The 15,768-nt window shown below is 57.1% G+C and overlaps 1 protein-coding gene across 1 annotated transcript in view; it reads right to left on the bottom strand.

Annotated features, from left to right (window-relative positions):
• TMEM132E (transmembrane protein 132E) overlaps positions 1-8,435 on the bottom strand; it is a 51,606-nt gene extending 43,171 nt beyond the window's left edge. Inside the window, exon 1 of the mRNA XM_082605590.1 lies at positions 7,265-8,435. Within this exon, the coding sequence (XP_082461716.1) occupies positions 7,265-7,331 (67 nt within the window). The 5' untranslated portion in view covers positions 7,332-8,435. The remainder of the gene's footprint in view (positions 1-7,264) is intronic.
• Between the last annotated feature and the right edge of the window lie 7,333 nt (positions 8,436-15,768).

Below are 15,768 nucleotides of genomic sequence, written 5' to 3'. Positions count from 1 at the left end.
TCCTTATTGTATATGTTTATTATTTACTGTGGCCTCCTCTCTGCCCCCCGCAAGAATAAAGGTTCCATGAGTTCAGGGCTTTTTGCTGTATTCATGGATTAAGACCAAGTGCCTGGAACAGTGCCTGGCCCACAGTAGGCAATAACTGGATACTTGCTGAGAGACAGGGAAGCGGTCTATGTGTACACATATGTGCACAAGTGTACGTTCAGCGACTCGTCTGACAAATTGTTAAATGCCTACTTTATTCCAGAGATCCCAATAGACACCGGGGGATACAGCACCGGGAAGAGGGCACATGACTTCCAGGTCCATTCAAGTTTAATGCCAGTGAGGGGGCCAGGCAGTGCAGTTTACAAAGAGGGCAAATCGGAAATGAGTGGCAGGGGTTGGTGGGTCTTTGTTTAACTCAGAATCAGGGCAGGCTTCCAGGAGGAAGATCCACTTGGGCCCAAAGGCTGAGTAGGAGATGGGGCAGAAAAGTGTTCTGGTCAGAGGGAACAGTATGTACAGAGGCTCTGACATGGAAAAGCACGTGACCCAGGTAAAGGACTGGAGAGATGAGTGCGGCCAGATGGGTGGGCCTCGCTCAGGTATGTGGGCGTGTGGCTGTCGGTCCCCATCTGTGCTTATTCCCTGTGTGCATGAGACAGAGGGGTACGGCAAGAAGACCTCCGTATTCATGGTCAGAAAACCTGACCTCAAGAGCTGGTGTGGCCAGGTCTCCATTGAGCCTTAGCTTTACCCTCTGTAAAATGGGATGCTAGTTGCTGCCTTTACCTGGCGGTCACTGGTCTCCCAGTGACCAAATGAGATCATGGATCTAAACTCCAAAGAACTGCTGGGACCCTCAAGTGTACGGGTGAGTGCCCCTGACCGTGCGGGTGCGCATTTGAGTGCGCTGCACTGCCAGCTCCCACCGACACCTTTCTCCTGCCGTGACAAGTCTGCTGCATCATCTGTACCAAGCCACCAAAAATACACTTGCTCCTGGCCCTGAGCCAGGCTCCCCACCAGTCTTGGGGGCTGGGGGAGGGTGGGTGGAGGCCTGCAAGGTGGGGTCCTACAACCTCTGGGCAAAGGTGGTCATCTTGTCTCTCACCATCGGCCCCTCAATGTGCAAGAGGACAAAGGCCACCTTGGAGGGCTGGGGCTGTGCCTCCCTCATCAGATTAGGGCCTCTCTGAAGATGGGCATGTCTCCCTTGTCATAGTGATCCCCAAGAGCAGGAACCAGTTCCCCTCCACCCCCTCTGTCCCGCAGAAAAGCAGAGAGATTGTCACTCAGCGTGACTCTGGCTGATTCTGTTTAAGGGCTGCCCACCTCTGGGGCTGTGTTCCTGTGGAGGGGTTTGGGCTTGAGGGTGTCCTGGTTGCCTGTTCTCTCCCAGGGTTAAGGGCTCGCCCTGTAAGGTCTGATGCTGTCCAGACCTGGATCCTTGGATGGGGATGCCTCTGAGAACCTGGACCATTCTGAGTGTCATCCATTTATCCAGGTGATCCTGGGCACATCACTCTCCCAGCTCTGAGGATCCTGAGAGATGGGCTCAGGAAACAGAGAGAAGCTGAGAAATTCCCCCAGCACATGACCTGCCCACCACCCCTCAGTTTGAGTTGAACAGGAAGTCACTCAAGAGAAGAGAGTGACCAGTTGCCCATTCTCATGGGCCAAAAAAGGTGTGGGTGAGAATGCAGCAGGAAGGATGCAAGTTTGATAAAAAGCAGAACTTTCCAAAGGCAGATAATTATCTAGATAATTTGGACCAAAAAGGGTTTTCTTCAATTATCTTTTCTACCCTTTTTTTCTTCTGCACTGAATTATTCATTCTTGCGTTCATTCATTTGTGCAACAAGCATTGAATAATCCAGGTAATTGCTTCCATTTTCCACTTCATCCTGCTGGGTTGTCTGACAGCCAGCAGGGCCTGGGGTGGTGGAGTGGAGGGGGGGACCTGGGGGGGGGAGGCGGTGGGGGAGGAGTGGAGAGGGGCAAACTTGGCAGAGGAAAGGCGATAATGACTTCTGGACCCTCAGCCTATCTCCCAAGAGTGGCTTGTCCCCTCTGTTACCACACCGGCCTCACCTGTCTTAGTGCGTGCCCCGCCCCCTCCCCGGCAGCCCATTGGTCCTCCAGAGACTGATGCCGTAGCTGGCAGAGAGTCGGTGCTCCCCGATACACTGCCCCATCCTTGGGGACTGCTGGAGTATGGCACCGCCAGCTGAATTGATGATAAGGAGGCCCACTTTTCATTTAAAAAGACAGAGCAGGAAAATAGAAACATTAATTTATTTTCAAAAAAAAAAAGCCACCCCACAACTGGTTCATTAATCTCTTATTAAAATTCTGTGCTGAGCACTGGCGACGAAGCAGTAAGGAAGACCCTGGGGAGGGAACGGGGAGGAAGAATCATATCCATTTGCTAGCGTCTGTGGCTGGCCTCTGCGGAAGGAGCATGGGTGTGGGGCGGAGAGACAAGGGAGGCGACAAGAGGCTTCTCTGTGGCAGAACAAGTGAGCTGCAAGGGGGCTTGGCGGGCATCGCCTCCTCTCACTCTGCAGAGGAGGAAAACAAGACTTGGAGAGGGAGGTGACTGTCCTGTGGCTACGCAGCAAGCTGATGACAAAGTCAGGATTTGAACCTCTATATACGATGGATCCCAGGGACCCAGACCACCTTGAGTTTCAGAATGGGGGCCTTTTTCTCATCTCCCCAGCTGGACTCCAAGCTCATGACAAGGAGCCGAAGATCAGGTTTTGAGCCCCTCCATGTGCCCTCTGTCGTGCTTGGCAAGGTTTATTAACACTACTGGTGACTGATTACCTTGACTGCTTGGGACCCGAGGCTAGCTTGAGGCCAGAGATCTTTGTATGAAGCCGAAGCCTCAGACAGAGGGGATGACAGAGGTGGTGGAATCTCTGCCGAGGGGCCTGGGGCAGACTGCCAATCTAGGAAACCCCTTTGGGCCCTGGTGCTGGTCCTGGTTCCAGAATGAACTGGCAGGATGACCTTGGCTGGTCCCTTTCCTTCTCCGAGTGTCCATGTCCACATCCGCACAAAGGTTGGATTTGGAGGTTCTGTGATCTCTTTTAGTTTCAGTGTTGTGAACCGCCATCACTGTGGGTAGGGCAACAAAGAGAGACCACCCCGCCCCCTATCCCCTCTGCCCCAGGTTGGAGTTGGTGCCTCTCTGGTTCTCAGATTCTGCAGCATCACAAGCACTCACTACCGATCTCAGGCCTGGGGTCTATCACTTTCAGACAAGTCCCGAGGGAGGGCCAGGAGGTGCCCGGGTCCCGTCCTGGTGTCCCAAAGTGGCCTTCCGTCCTTCAGCCAAGCACTATCCTCAGAATGGATTCCAATACAGCTCATTTTCTGCCACCAAGTTTATAACACATCCCCACCTACTGGTCTTAAACATTAACAAGGCTGTGTTGTGGCATAGGGCTCCAGGTGGCCAGGAAGATGGGTGTGTGTAGAGGGGGAAGGGGGAAGCATCACTCCTCACTCCCCGTAGTGAGGGAGCCTCCCAAGGCCAGCATTGACCCTGTCCTCCTGCTGTGTCCTCCCTCCATCTCCAAAGGAGCCCAGAACTTGGGTAATCAGTGGGGTGGGGAGAGCACGGACACAACCCGGAAGAGAAGCCAGGCTGGTGACCACAACGGTGAGGACACAAGCATTTGAGATCATGCAGTCGGAGCATCATGGGACACTACATTCACATCGTGTTACAACATGTCACCCCAGACATGTATACCCTGTACGGGCCACTCGAGGGGTATGGCCACTTGCTCTCTTCCTGGTGTCTCTGTCTGTCTCCTCCCCCTCCCCTCTTCTGCCTCACACCCCAGAGCTCCCTTTTCAGCTGACACTGCGAGGGCCCCCAACAGAGCTTTCTTCACACCCCATTCATTTCTTTTGAGTGCCTACTATGTGTCAAGCACTGGAGAGTGGGGCAAAACCGAAGAAGACATGGCTCTTGCCCTAAATGCAAGTGTGTGGGAATCAGGAGGGTTACATGTATAGATACGCCCATAAATATGCCCACACATACCCTTCACACACACACTGCCGTCCCAGAGGAGTGCTGGGAAGGCAGCATGAAGGGCCAAGGCAGCACAGGAAAGAGACCAATTACTTCTGTTGGGGTTTAGGAGCTGCTGATGAGCAGCCAAGGGGTAATCTAGGCAGACTCCCTGGAGGAGGTGATGTTTCAGTTGGGCTTTGAAGGCAAGGTAAGGATTTCTGGAGGCAAGGTATTCCAGATGAAGGGGCTGGTGGGTGCAAAAGCAGGAAGGCAGGAAGGTGAAAAGAGCGATATCTCATAAGATGCACGGAGGATGGAGGGGGGCAGTACCACAGAAGTGAAGATGTAGATTGAGACAAGATCCCAGAGGGCCTTGTATGTTGAGGGGGCAAAGAGTGTATCCTTGATCCCACAGGCAGTGGGGAGCCAGTGAAGGATACTGAGTCGGAAGCTGACATAATCAGTCCTCTAACAGGTTAAGCAACCACCATGCCTTGCTAAACTCCTATCCAAACTAAAAATGGAGCAGAACAGCTCTCCAGAGACCAGATGCAGGAAAGTAGCCTTCTCAGATGGTTTCTGGCAGAAGCCTTGAGACTGACAGCAGTGTAGGGGCTGCCACCCCAGAGGCTGAGCTGGGCCCTGAAAGGTAGTGGGGCTCCGTTCACACATGGCATCTGCCCAGCTGTCCTGGCAGAGAGTGAGAAGGGGAGGGATGGGCCAGGGGCCACACTGTTGGGGAAGATGGGGAACATGAGGGAGGCAGCCCGAGGTCAGCTTGCCCGATGGCGCCAGAGTCAGAAACCCAGGCTCTTTGGCTCCCGGTCTGGCTGTGTGGTCAGAGCCCTGTGGCCTCGGTAGCCTGCCAGGCACGAAAATGTGCAACTGTACCCCCGCTCCAGCATCTTTGAAGAGCCCAGAAAACCCTACCAAGAGTTAGCTTGAAATGAGACTAAATCCATGTACCCTTTTCCTGATAAAGGCATGGTTTGGGTGCGTGTGTGTGTGTGTGTTAGGTATTCCTGAAGGGGAAACCCAGGCGAGATGGTATTTTTGCGGGAGGAACTTCTTTGGCCTTATCCATCTGGGGGGGGGTCCCCAAGCTTTGAGCATCTGCTGGTACTCTTCCCTAAGGAAGGGGAGTCTGAGGCATGGGCTGGGGATTCAGGGAAGAAACTTAGAAAGGGAGACAGATAATCAGGAGGGGGAAATGCCTGCCCAGTGGGGGACCCATGCTCCACCTCCTCAAATAGTTTCCTTCTAATCACCAGCCATTCCTGGGCCCTGGGTGTCCTGAGCACTGTGCTAGGCACTGGCTGTGTGAGGGACAGAGAAGAATAAGCCCACCACCTGCCTCCACCACTCCAGGACTAACTGGGTACAGAGAAGACACCGATGTCTAAGGAGGAGAGGAGGCAGACTTATTCCCAGAGAAGCAATGCCAGGACAGCAAGGCCCTACTGGGGCTGGGTTTTAGGACGCCGACAAGATTCTGGCAGGTGAGGGAAGGGAAAGAATCCTTCATTGGAGGCTGAGGGGTCAGAAAGGTGGGCCGTCGGAACCCAATAAGAGTGCCTGAGCTGCCTGGAGGTGAGGCCATGGCTGGGCTTTTGGAAGGGAACTCTGGGAGCAAGACGCAGGGGATGGGGGCAGAACCACGCCTAGACCCAGGCCTGAGCTGGGTTTCCTCCTGCTGTGCCCCCAAACCCCCTGCTCGCTGGGTCCGGGTCTCAAGCCTAGCCCTTGCAGTTCCAGTGCGCAGACATCCAGAGTCCCGTCTCCCCACCTCCTCCCCACCCTCAGTCTTGCACACGGAGCCCGAGATTTCTGGGTCCCAGCAGCATTCCCCCTGCCCATTCTTCTGATAAAGAACTGAGGTTGGCTGTGTCTGGTGAAATGAACGCAAAACAGCCCCCCAACCCTGAGCCACCACCTCGCTGAAGCCGGGGAGAACCAATCTACTCATAGAGGGAGGTCAACCTGTTCCCCACCCCATCCTAGCCTCATGACCCTAGCTTCCCAGAGCCCATTCTTCTCCTTATTCTTTCAACCTTGAGAAGGCGCCTTGGTCTGGGTGAGAGAGGCCGCTGGTTAGAGACCTTGGGCGCGCTCACGGCCCGCCTGGGCAGGCTCCTAGGGACCGGGCAGACGTGGGCAAAAGCTGAGCAGGGTACATGGAAGGTCCTCCGCCAGCGCGGAGAGCCCACTGCCCCCTCCATCCTAGCCCCTCTCCAGGCTGTCCAGGCTCACCCCTCGGCGTGGGGCAGCCAAGTCCCCCATCCCTTGCTGGCTGGGGAACTATGTGCCCGCTCCGCTCGTTTCCCGTTGGGAGGGGGCAGAGAGCCTCTCTTTCTCCATTCTCCCCTCCCCCGCCCCCAGCTCTCTCCCTCCCCTCTCGGTCAGCGCCCCTCGCCTCCTGGAGCGCCTCCAGCTTGCGGAAGGCCCGCTGCAGCCTCCTCCCGTCGGATCGGAGTTCCCACTCTGGGGGGCTGTTCCGCGACCCTAGGTCCCCCACCCATATCCCTGTTGTCCCACTGCCAAAGCGCGCCAACCCCGGCTCCCACCCCCTTTACCGCGGAGCCCGGGGCGAGCCTGGGGAGCAGACGCAACAGATTGCAGAACGCGAGAGCGCGGAGCCCGCTCCCTCCGCCCGCCGCCCAGACCCCCGCCCTCTGGCTCGGCTAAGCCGGCCATTTAGATGCAGCTCACAGGACGGCGGGCAGGCGATCCCCAGGCCCCTGTCCACTTCCCTTCTCCAGGACCGCCGCAGGAAGCGAGGCAGCGGGCGGCGCGACCCCGCACCGGCCTGCGCGCCAGGGGCGGGCGTAGACACGATCCCCGCGGTCCCCAGCGCCCTCAGCCCCGCCGGGCTGGGAGTGGCAGGAGGGGCGGCCCGGACGCGATCCAGCGGATCCCTCGGGTCCCTTTAGATTTCCGTGGGCGGACACGCCCCCAGACTCCCGGGTTTGGACCCTGCTCTCTAACCAGGAGGAGGTTGGAGTGATACCCCCTCTCGTCCTTTTCCGGGGCCGGATTCGGTCCCCAGGGCGGGCCTCGCAGCCTCCGCTCCCGCCAAAGGGTTTGGGGGCTGGAGGTAACTCGAGCTGCCGCCCGAGATGCTAAGCTGGGAGCGGCGGCTGCGAGCCCTGGGGTGGAGGTTCTCCTTCTCCAGGCTCCTCTCTGCCCCCTCCAGCGGCTCCCGCCGCATCTTCACTCCCGCGTCCGCGCCGCGATACTCACCGTGGGCGAGCAGCGCCGAGAGGCAGAGCAGGGCGGCGCCGCCGCGGCCCGGCATCCCTGGGGCCATGGCCGAGGAGGGAGCGGGAGGGGGCCGAGGGGGCAACGGTCGACGACGACTTGGCCCCAGGCTGGGCTTGGTCACATCCAACTTCGGGTGGCCGTGGCGTCCGGCTGTCTCTGCTGAGGCTCTGGGGGCCAGGGAGTGCAATTCGGGGACACTTTGAGGGGAGGGGGCGTCCCGGGCGCCGCCGGCTACACCCTCGGAACTGGTGGGGTCGCAGCACCAGGCGGGAGGAGCCTCCACCTCCCGGCTGGTGCCCCCTGCAGGATCTGTGCGGCTAGGGGGGAGCCGCACGTGCGCTCCTGGGGCCGGGTGGCCACTGGCGTCTCTCGGGTTGCCTAGGGCCAAGTGTCGGTTTCCACAGCCCCGCGGCCCAGCTCGAATCCGAACTCGTTCGAGGGTGCAGATTTCCGATGCAAACCCCAGTTCCTTCGGTTTCGGTAGTAACCCCACATGGATAGCGCGGCTTCCTTCCTCTGAGCGCCCTGCAGCAGCAGCTCCAGCATAAAAATCCCAGGTTAGGTGCAAATGAATGATTTCTTTCGCAGAGAAAGAGAAAATCCAGGCAACTTTAATCCATCTGGAGAAGGAAAAGTTTCCGTGCAGTGATGAGACCGGCGACGCGGGTCGCCACGACCCGAGGCAACGCCCGGACCGAATGCCCGAGATGGGCAGCCCGCGGCTTGTCCCCTCGCCGAGCTCCCTGCTTGGCTCCAGCGCGCTATCTCCAGTCTCGATCAGGGCCCGGGCTCCACAGAGGCAGGCTCAGCGCCGCCTGCCTGGGCAGCGGCACCGCGGCTGGCGCGAGGGTGGCGCGGCCGGAACGGGCTGCCCCATGGAGATGGGGTTTAGAGAAGCGAGTGAGCGGGAAACCCGGCTATTGCGCCTGACCCCAGCCCTTCCTGCCCCGTGCGCCGACTCCAGCCTCCTGGCCGTGAGCGTCGTAGGATGGAGAGGGGCTCGGCCAGCCCGCGGCAGCCCCGGGTCTCCCCCCTCTCCTCCCTGGTCTCGCTGTCTCAGCAGAGGGCCACGCTGCTCCGCCTCGCTCCTCGCCTTTCCCGGGGGAACCTGCACAAACCTTGAACTTTTCCGGGGTTCAGAGTCTCCGATGTTTCCTCCTCCCCGCCGCCCCCGCCCTGCCCCCGGATGCCCGATGTCTCGGTGCAGCCGGGCATCTGCTCGCTCGCTCTCCCTCTCTCTCGGAGTCAGTTTGGGTGAGCGGAGCGCCGCGCCTGCCTGGGCTGCGGGCGGCGAGACCCGGGCGCCACGCCAGGGGCCGGGGCACCGGGCGCCCGCGCAGCCCGCGGCCAGGGAGGCGGCAGCTGGTGCCTACGGGGCCGAGTGGAGAGGAGGTGCCAGCAGGGGGGCCGGCTCCCCATGGACGAGTGTGAGGGGAGAAGAAGAATCAAGGAGCAAAAAGGAAGAGGAGGTGGGGGGAGCCACAGTTGCACGAAGCCGCCGCCGCCGCCTCCTCGGCGATCGCGCCGGCTGCTCCGCCGTAAATGACTCGAGAGAAACACACACACTCGCGCTCGCCCGCCCTCCTCCCTCGTCCGGGATTCAGCGCCCACCCCGGCAGTAGCGGGCGCGGAGCCTGGCGCGCTCGCTCTCTTCCCCTCCCCTCCCCGATTCCCCGTGGTCACGTGGCCCCGGAGCGCGCGGCCCACGACTCGCGCGCCACGGAGACGCCCCCCCACCCCTGCCTCGCGCCCCAGCTCCCCCTTCCCTGTCCACGTGTCCATTCCGCATTCCCAGCCTGGGAGCGCGCGCGTCTCCTTAATGAGACTTGGGCAAGGGCCGACCTCACGATTCCGCTAACCCCTGTTTCATGTTTTATTTTTCCTCCTCAGAGCAGGCTAGCGCTGGGGCCCCAGTGGGGCCGGCCGGCTGCGGCGGCCGCATTTCCCCCCGGGAAGACGCCACCGCAGCCACTGTTGTCCCTTTTCAAAGGATGCTCTCTCCTCGCCGGGCGCCAGAGGTGTTTTACAGTCTCTCGGACAGGCGCGCATAGAGGGTACTCTATCCCCACCGCCAGAGTCTGCGTGGGGCTCTTCGGAGCCCTGGGTGGGAATCAGCCGAGCTGTCGCGCCCGGCCCCTCTCGGGCCGCGCCGGAGCTCTCTGGCTCAGCTCCGTTTGGGGATGGGTCTGGGACGCAGCTCCTGGAAAACCTGTCCGCTGCTGGGGGTGGAGGGGCACGGAGAGGAGGGGACATGCCTTCCTACAAGTTGCTTTGCCAGCCTTTAAAGGGACATGGGGGTGGGGGTGGTGGGGGTGGGGAACTGTCCTCTTGCACACTCACCCAGGCACCTGCTGCCTAGGGGGAGGGGTGGGGGGTGGCGTTCCTTCCCACCATCAGGCCCGTTCCATTCGAGCGCAACCCAGATCAGACCAGACGAGTCAACCGTCAACTGTCAGCCAGGCATTGGATCAATAGAAATGATTTTATAGCATCGTTGGGTATCACGCCCCAACCCCCAAGGACCAGCTCTCAATCCCACTCTACTCTGGAGGAAGAGGGTCTTCAATCCTATGGACATAGCTCGTATGGCGGGTGTGTGTGTGGATCTTCACGGTCACCGCCCCCCGCCCCCCATGTCTCTTCACTCAACCAGACAGAGTGTGGGAAGAGGTAGGTCAGAGCAAGGCCAGCTGGGGCGCTTCGTCTCTGTCCCTCATCTGCCTGTCTCGGTCCTAGAACTCTCGACACTGTGAGTTTCCTTTTCATCTAGAAAAGGGACATTTTCTTTTTGGAAAATGGGCTTGGAGCCTTCCCGGAAGCCTCCCTCCTCCCCGGCTGCTGGCTGTTGCCGCCTCAGCTTGGCATGGGGGCCTGCGGAGAGCGGCTCTCGCCCCTCCCCATACCCCACGTCTGTCTGGAGCTCGGAGGTGCAGCGTGGGGAGGGCTGGCCGGGCTCTTGGCGGCCCTGGGGATGGAAGGTGCTGGAGTCGTCAAGGAAGATGATTCTCATTAGGCCCCTAATGCCTGATGGCAATTAGTGTCACCCAAGGGCTTATTCACCATCCCACTGAGAGGCGAGCCAGCCTCTGTGTGGGAGAAAGGGGGAAAGAAACCACCTCCTGAGACTGGCCCGGCGTAGGGGGGGCGTCCAGGAGGAGGAGGACGGAAGCAGGGAGGTCTCCTACCTCTGCCCACCTCCCCACAAGGAAGGGGCATAGGGCTTGTAAAGAGTAAATCCAGAGGACAGACACAAGTTTGCTTTTCGGAGCTGAGGACCCACTGCTCTGGTGATGTGGGTCAGCGATTTCAGTCCACTCTCCCAGCTTCCTCTGGAGACTGGGCCCAGTGTTCCGGTTCTTCTCTCTACCCCTGCCCCCGTAACCCAGAGCCCTTAGGTAATAGGAATCCAGTCTCCCTCTGCCCACTCAGTTTCCCCTCCTCCCTCCCTCTCTTCCCTCTCCCTCCCTTTCACAATATGGTGAATATTTCTGATATCACAGCCACTGCTCACCACGGTGAGCAAGCCCGACGTGGCCTGTCCTCGTGGAGCTTCCATTCTAGAGGGGAAGACAGACACTAAGCTTGTGATGATTACAAGCTGTGATAAGTTGTGATAAGTATGTGGCATAAAAATGCCTGCATTTTTGCTCATCTTTTTTTTAGAAGGTCATTTACAGAACGCTGTACATATTAACATTTTTTTTTATGTTGGAGTTTATTAATTAATTAATTTTTTTTTTTTTTTTGCTGTGTTGGGTCTTCGTTTCTGTGTGAGGGTTTTCTCTAGTTGCAGCAAGCAGGGGCCACTCTTCATCGCGGTGCGCGGGCCTCTCACTATCGCGGCCTTTCTTGTCGCGGAGCACAGGCTCCAGACGTGCAGGCTCAGTAGTTGTGGCTCACGGGCCCAGTCGCTCTGCGGCATGTGGGATCCTCCCAGACCAGGGCTCGAACCCGTGTCCCCATCAGCAGGCAGGTTCTCAACCACTGCGCCACCAGGGAAGCCCCTATTTTTGCTCATCTTATGGAGGAGACTGAGACCCAGAGTCAGGAAGGGTTGGGGGGTGGGAGCAGCCTGCTATCATTAGGGAATATGTAATTTCAGCCTCAGATTCTTCCGGTACCTTCTATGTGGATCCACCCTCATGGGCCCTGGAACAACCCCAGCCTTCTGCCAGGCAGCCGGGCAGAAGTTGGGCCCTTTTCCCTGCATGGATGCCCATCAGGGACCCACACAGAAACTGCCTGACCTGCCACGATGGTGGACCTGGTGACATCTGCCCCTGTTTTTCAGGACCCCTGCCCACAGAAGAAGATAGGACAAGTCAATGTGGGCCTTCACTAAGGGGAGCTCACTGTTCATGTGTGTGTGGGGTGCTCCTGGGATCCCCCTGGAATCCTAGTCTGGCTCAGATGGGGAGGGGTTCAGAGATTCGTAAGGTTCCTGGCAGAGGAAAAGGGAGGCCTTCCTGGAGGAGGTGAGCTTTGAGCTGCGCTGAAGGAAAGACAAGTTGGTGTGGGCCAGGGGAGGAGGGAGAAGGGAGAGGGGAGGAGGCTGTTACAGAAAGAGGGAGCAGCTTTTATAAGGGCGCAGCATCAGGGGGGATACAGTGTGATCAGGAAATGGCAGGCTGGAGCGTGGAGAGCTGGGAAGGGGGGGCACTGGGGAGGGATGCTGGAGAGGCAAGCGGGCACACGGCCTCTGCCCACAAAGGTATATGCCTGTGATGACATGCACTCCCAGGGTTATTATGTTCAGTTACACACAACTTCACATGTACATGGTCACAGACTCGGAGATGCTTGTAAATCATCTTATCAGCTTGTGCGTGCGCACAGACACACACACACACACACAAACCCTTTGCAAAATGAGTTGGCCCCCGTTTAGGGTCTTTCTACTCTCATTTCCCTAGAACACTCCACCTTGAGTTCCTCGGCAGGCAGCACGCTCTCTCCAACCCTCACCCTCTGCCAAACCCTGATCTAGGCGTCCCCCATCCCTCCTCCCTCTGGCACACAGGGACAGTAAGCTAGGACCACCCCCGGGCATGCAGCCAAGGGAGGATTTGGACTCAGGCCATGCTGGCTGGGCTGTGCTCTCCCATCCTTTCCTCCCCACCCCCAACAGAGCTTCACTTAATTCCAGGGCAGAGCTCTGATCAAATGTGAAGCAGAGAAGTAGAGAGCCAGAGCCAGAGAGAGAGAAAAATACAAAGTGAGCAAGCACGCGCTTTTTGCCACAGCCCAGCAGCTAAATGGCAGTCAACTCATGACGTTCCTACAACTTACTTAACTCCTCTCTCATTAGCCAACTTGGCTGCCAGGTACAGGTGGAAGAGGAAGAACCAGGGGTCCAACTTCTCCCCAGAGCCTCCCCAACTGTCGCCTGCAAGCCCACAGAGCCTTCGAGCCAGCTCCGCCTGGCTCCTGGGGTTGGCAGTGCCCGGGATTCTTGCTTTGGGTAGAGACTGCCCAAAGCTGCTGGGGAAGATGAGAGGGGAGCCACGAAAGGGGAGGAAGCCCTTACACCACAGATTTGTATGATCTTCAGAGGCCATCCAGGAAATCCATGAGTGTTACAGGTGGGAACGAGACCAGAGCAGTGGGTGATTTGCTTGACTTCACAGAGGGAACTCATTTCAGAGCTGGGATCAAAACCCAGGTTCTCCCTCCTGCTCCCTTAACATGGGAATCCTTGCTTTAATTTCCCACCCCACCTCCCAAATCTGATTCTCAGTTTCTTCCTGTCTCACTCTTGCTATAAAACCATCTATGGCTACCTACTGCCTATAGGATTAATTCCCAATTCTTCAGATTTGCATTTATTGCTTGATACATACCTTTTCCCCCCTTGGCCACTCTCCCCCAAACAGGCCGTACATTTTTCTGCCTTGGTGCCTTTTGCCTGTGGTTGTCTCTGCTTGGAATACCTGTTCCTCCTTCCTCTCTTCCTTATGGAGCCTTTTCTGCAAAGCCTTATTCATCACTCCAGAGGGAATTAATCACTGTCTGCCTTGTAGTTGGAATTCACCTGCTCTCTTAGCTTCTCCTTATAAAATCCTTAAGGACAAAGATTATGTCTTACTCATCTTTCAGTCTCCCTCAACATTGAACACAGTCCCATACATACCTTAAGTGTTTAATAACTGTTTACTGAATGAACGAACAAATGAACAAACGAATGAATGAATGAAGGGCAGAAAAGGCAATAGTTTGGACACCAATGTCCTGCAGTGTCTCCCTATCCATTACCTTTTTGAATCTCCACTATAATCCTGAGCAGTAGGTAAATATTATCTCCATTTAGTGATGAGGAAGCTGAGGCTCAGAGAGGCAAAGGAACTTGCTCAAAGTCACACAGCTTGAAAGTGAGAGAGCTGGGATTTGATTCTGTCTGCCCGTAAAGCCTGTGTTCGTTTCACCTGCTCAGAGCACGTAGGATTAAAAATGCCCTCTCAAGATGATCTCCCCAGGACTCCTTAAGTCCACCTTGGAATCCAGCAGCAGGGGACACTCAAAGAGAGTCTGGGGCCACCGTAGTGTTTTCCTCACTTGGAGATTCCTCCCCCCACCCCATCCTCAGGCTAAGTGAAAGCATCTTTGTTTCCACCTCCCCGTCTGTCTCTCAGAATCTCATGGACAGTTACCACGGGCTGTCTATAGGTGATTCGGAGTCTAATTCCTGGAGCCAAACTGCCTGGGTTCAAATCCCAGCTCTGCTGTCTACTATCTATGTGACCTTGGGCAACTTACTTCACGTCTCCTGTCCAGTTCCTCAGCTCTAAAATGAGGATAGTGATAGTACCTATCTGGCAGTGTTGCAAAGTACGTGGGAGCAGTAACTGGCGAGTACTCTGTGTGTGTTTTGTATCATTATTTTCAGTATCATGTTCTTCCCTGAGAGGCAAACCCCAAAGGGTTTGCCTTCTCCTTTCTCTTTCTGTGAAGAATGGTCTCTGGTTTTTTCTGTGTGTTCTTGATGGGCCCCCTAAACTTCCTAGGCATCCTATGTAAGATAAGCAAGCAAAACTGGGCAGGGAGAACAGCTCCAAGGAAAGCCAAATCAAAGTGACTTTTGTGGTGGCAAATGCTTAATAATAACTTTACAAATCCAGTTGAATTACTATGAATAAAAACCCTCTTTTTTTTTTTGTACGAATACCGCTCCCGTCTCCCAGAGAGCACACAGCTACAACCCTGAAATCCACCCAAAAGAATCATTACTGAGAAAACAAGCTAAAAATAACCCCAAAGGAAGCAGTGCCAGCACAGAAGCAGTTCCTTGGAGATGGGAGCGTCCAAGGAAACTCTTCTGTTGCTTCTGGGGTAATAGAGTCTAATTTTAAATCTGGAGTTGCTTTGGGTGGTGGGTCCTGGCCCCCGACCCAGCAGTCTAAGCCTCTAGGTCATATTCAGTAAACTTCCTGGGCATCTGGCCTTGCGCCATCTGCTGGCTGCGGTAGGTTGGGGCCCCCCTCCTGGTCCCACCGCTGGGTCGGTTACTCCCTGGTGGGACCTGGGCTCCTTTCCCCTCTCGAGGGCCAGGCTTCCGGAGCTCGCTGGGCTGCTTCTCTGCCCGGTCCTGTGAGTTAGCCTGCCCTGGAGGCCGCTGCCTTCCGCTGTGGGTCCCCGTGTGCCAAGACACTCTGCTAGGTGCTTAATATACACAGCCTCCCCACCTTCTCCTCAAGGCAGGTCCTGTTTTCCAGGTAAAGAAAGGAGGTTCAGAGAGGCTGAGTCACTGGTTCAAGGACGCACAGGAAGGAAAGCATAGAGTTAGAATTTGAACTCAGGTCAAGTCTGCCTGATGTCAAAGATCCTTTGGGCCGCCCTGAATTGAGGGTCTCTCCATCCCCAGGGCCCACAAGGTGGAGGTCCAGGGGGGATGTTCATGTGACAGAAACTGCATTTGCCCTTTAGAATGAGTTTCCCAAGGCAGGTGCTGTGTCTGCCCTTTAAGTCTGGGAGCAGGGCTCGGGGGGTGGAGGGCAGGTCCCCTGGGCAGGGACTGTATCTCTCAGGCTGGGCTTTCCACGAGGTAAGGCTATGGTCCCCCCACCCCCACATCAGAAAGGAGGTTCCCAAGGGCAGGCCTCCCTGCTTAGTCTGGGACTTGCCCCAACAAGACTGTCATCAGTCTGGGAGCGGCCCCGGGGCAGGACCCCTCTCTCCCCTCTCGAACTGGGGGCTGCTTTATAGAAGGGCTGAAGCTGCCGCATGAGGCAAGAGCACCCCACGCGGGGGCCCCACCCTCCTCGAATTAAGTCCCATCAGACGCTGTCCTTGGTCTCCCATCCCCCCACTTGCCACTTCCCTGGGATTCCAGAGTTCCTGGCTGGCCGGCTGGCTGGCGACAGCCCAACAAATGGGAAGCGCAGAGGCATAAACATGGGGCTCTCCTTGGCAGGGGCCAAGCTGTTTTTCTCCTCCTGGGGAGATGAATGCTTGTCCCTGGGAAGGATGACAGCTTTTCTTCCTGAAAG

This window comes from Mesoplodon mirus (assembly GCF_964341445.2).
Source record: "Mesoplodon mirus genome assembly, chromosome: 18".
Classification (NCBI taxonomy): Eukaryota; Metazoa; Chordata; class Mammalia; order Artiodactyla; family Ziphiidae; genus Mesoplodon; species Mesoplodon mirus.
This window is presented reverse-complemented; position numbering and strand designations above follow the sequence as displayed.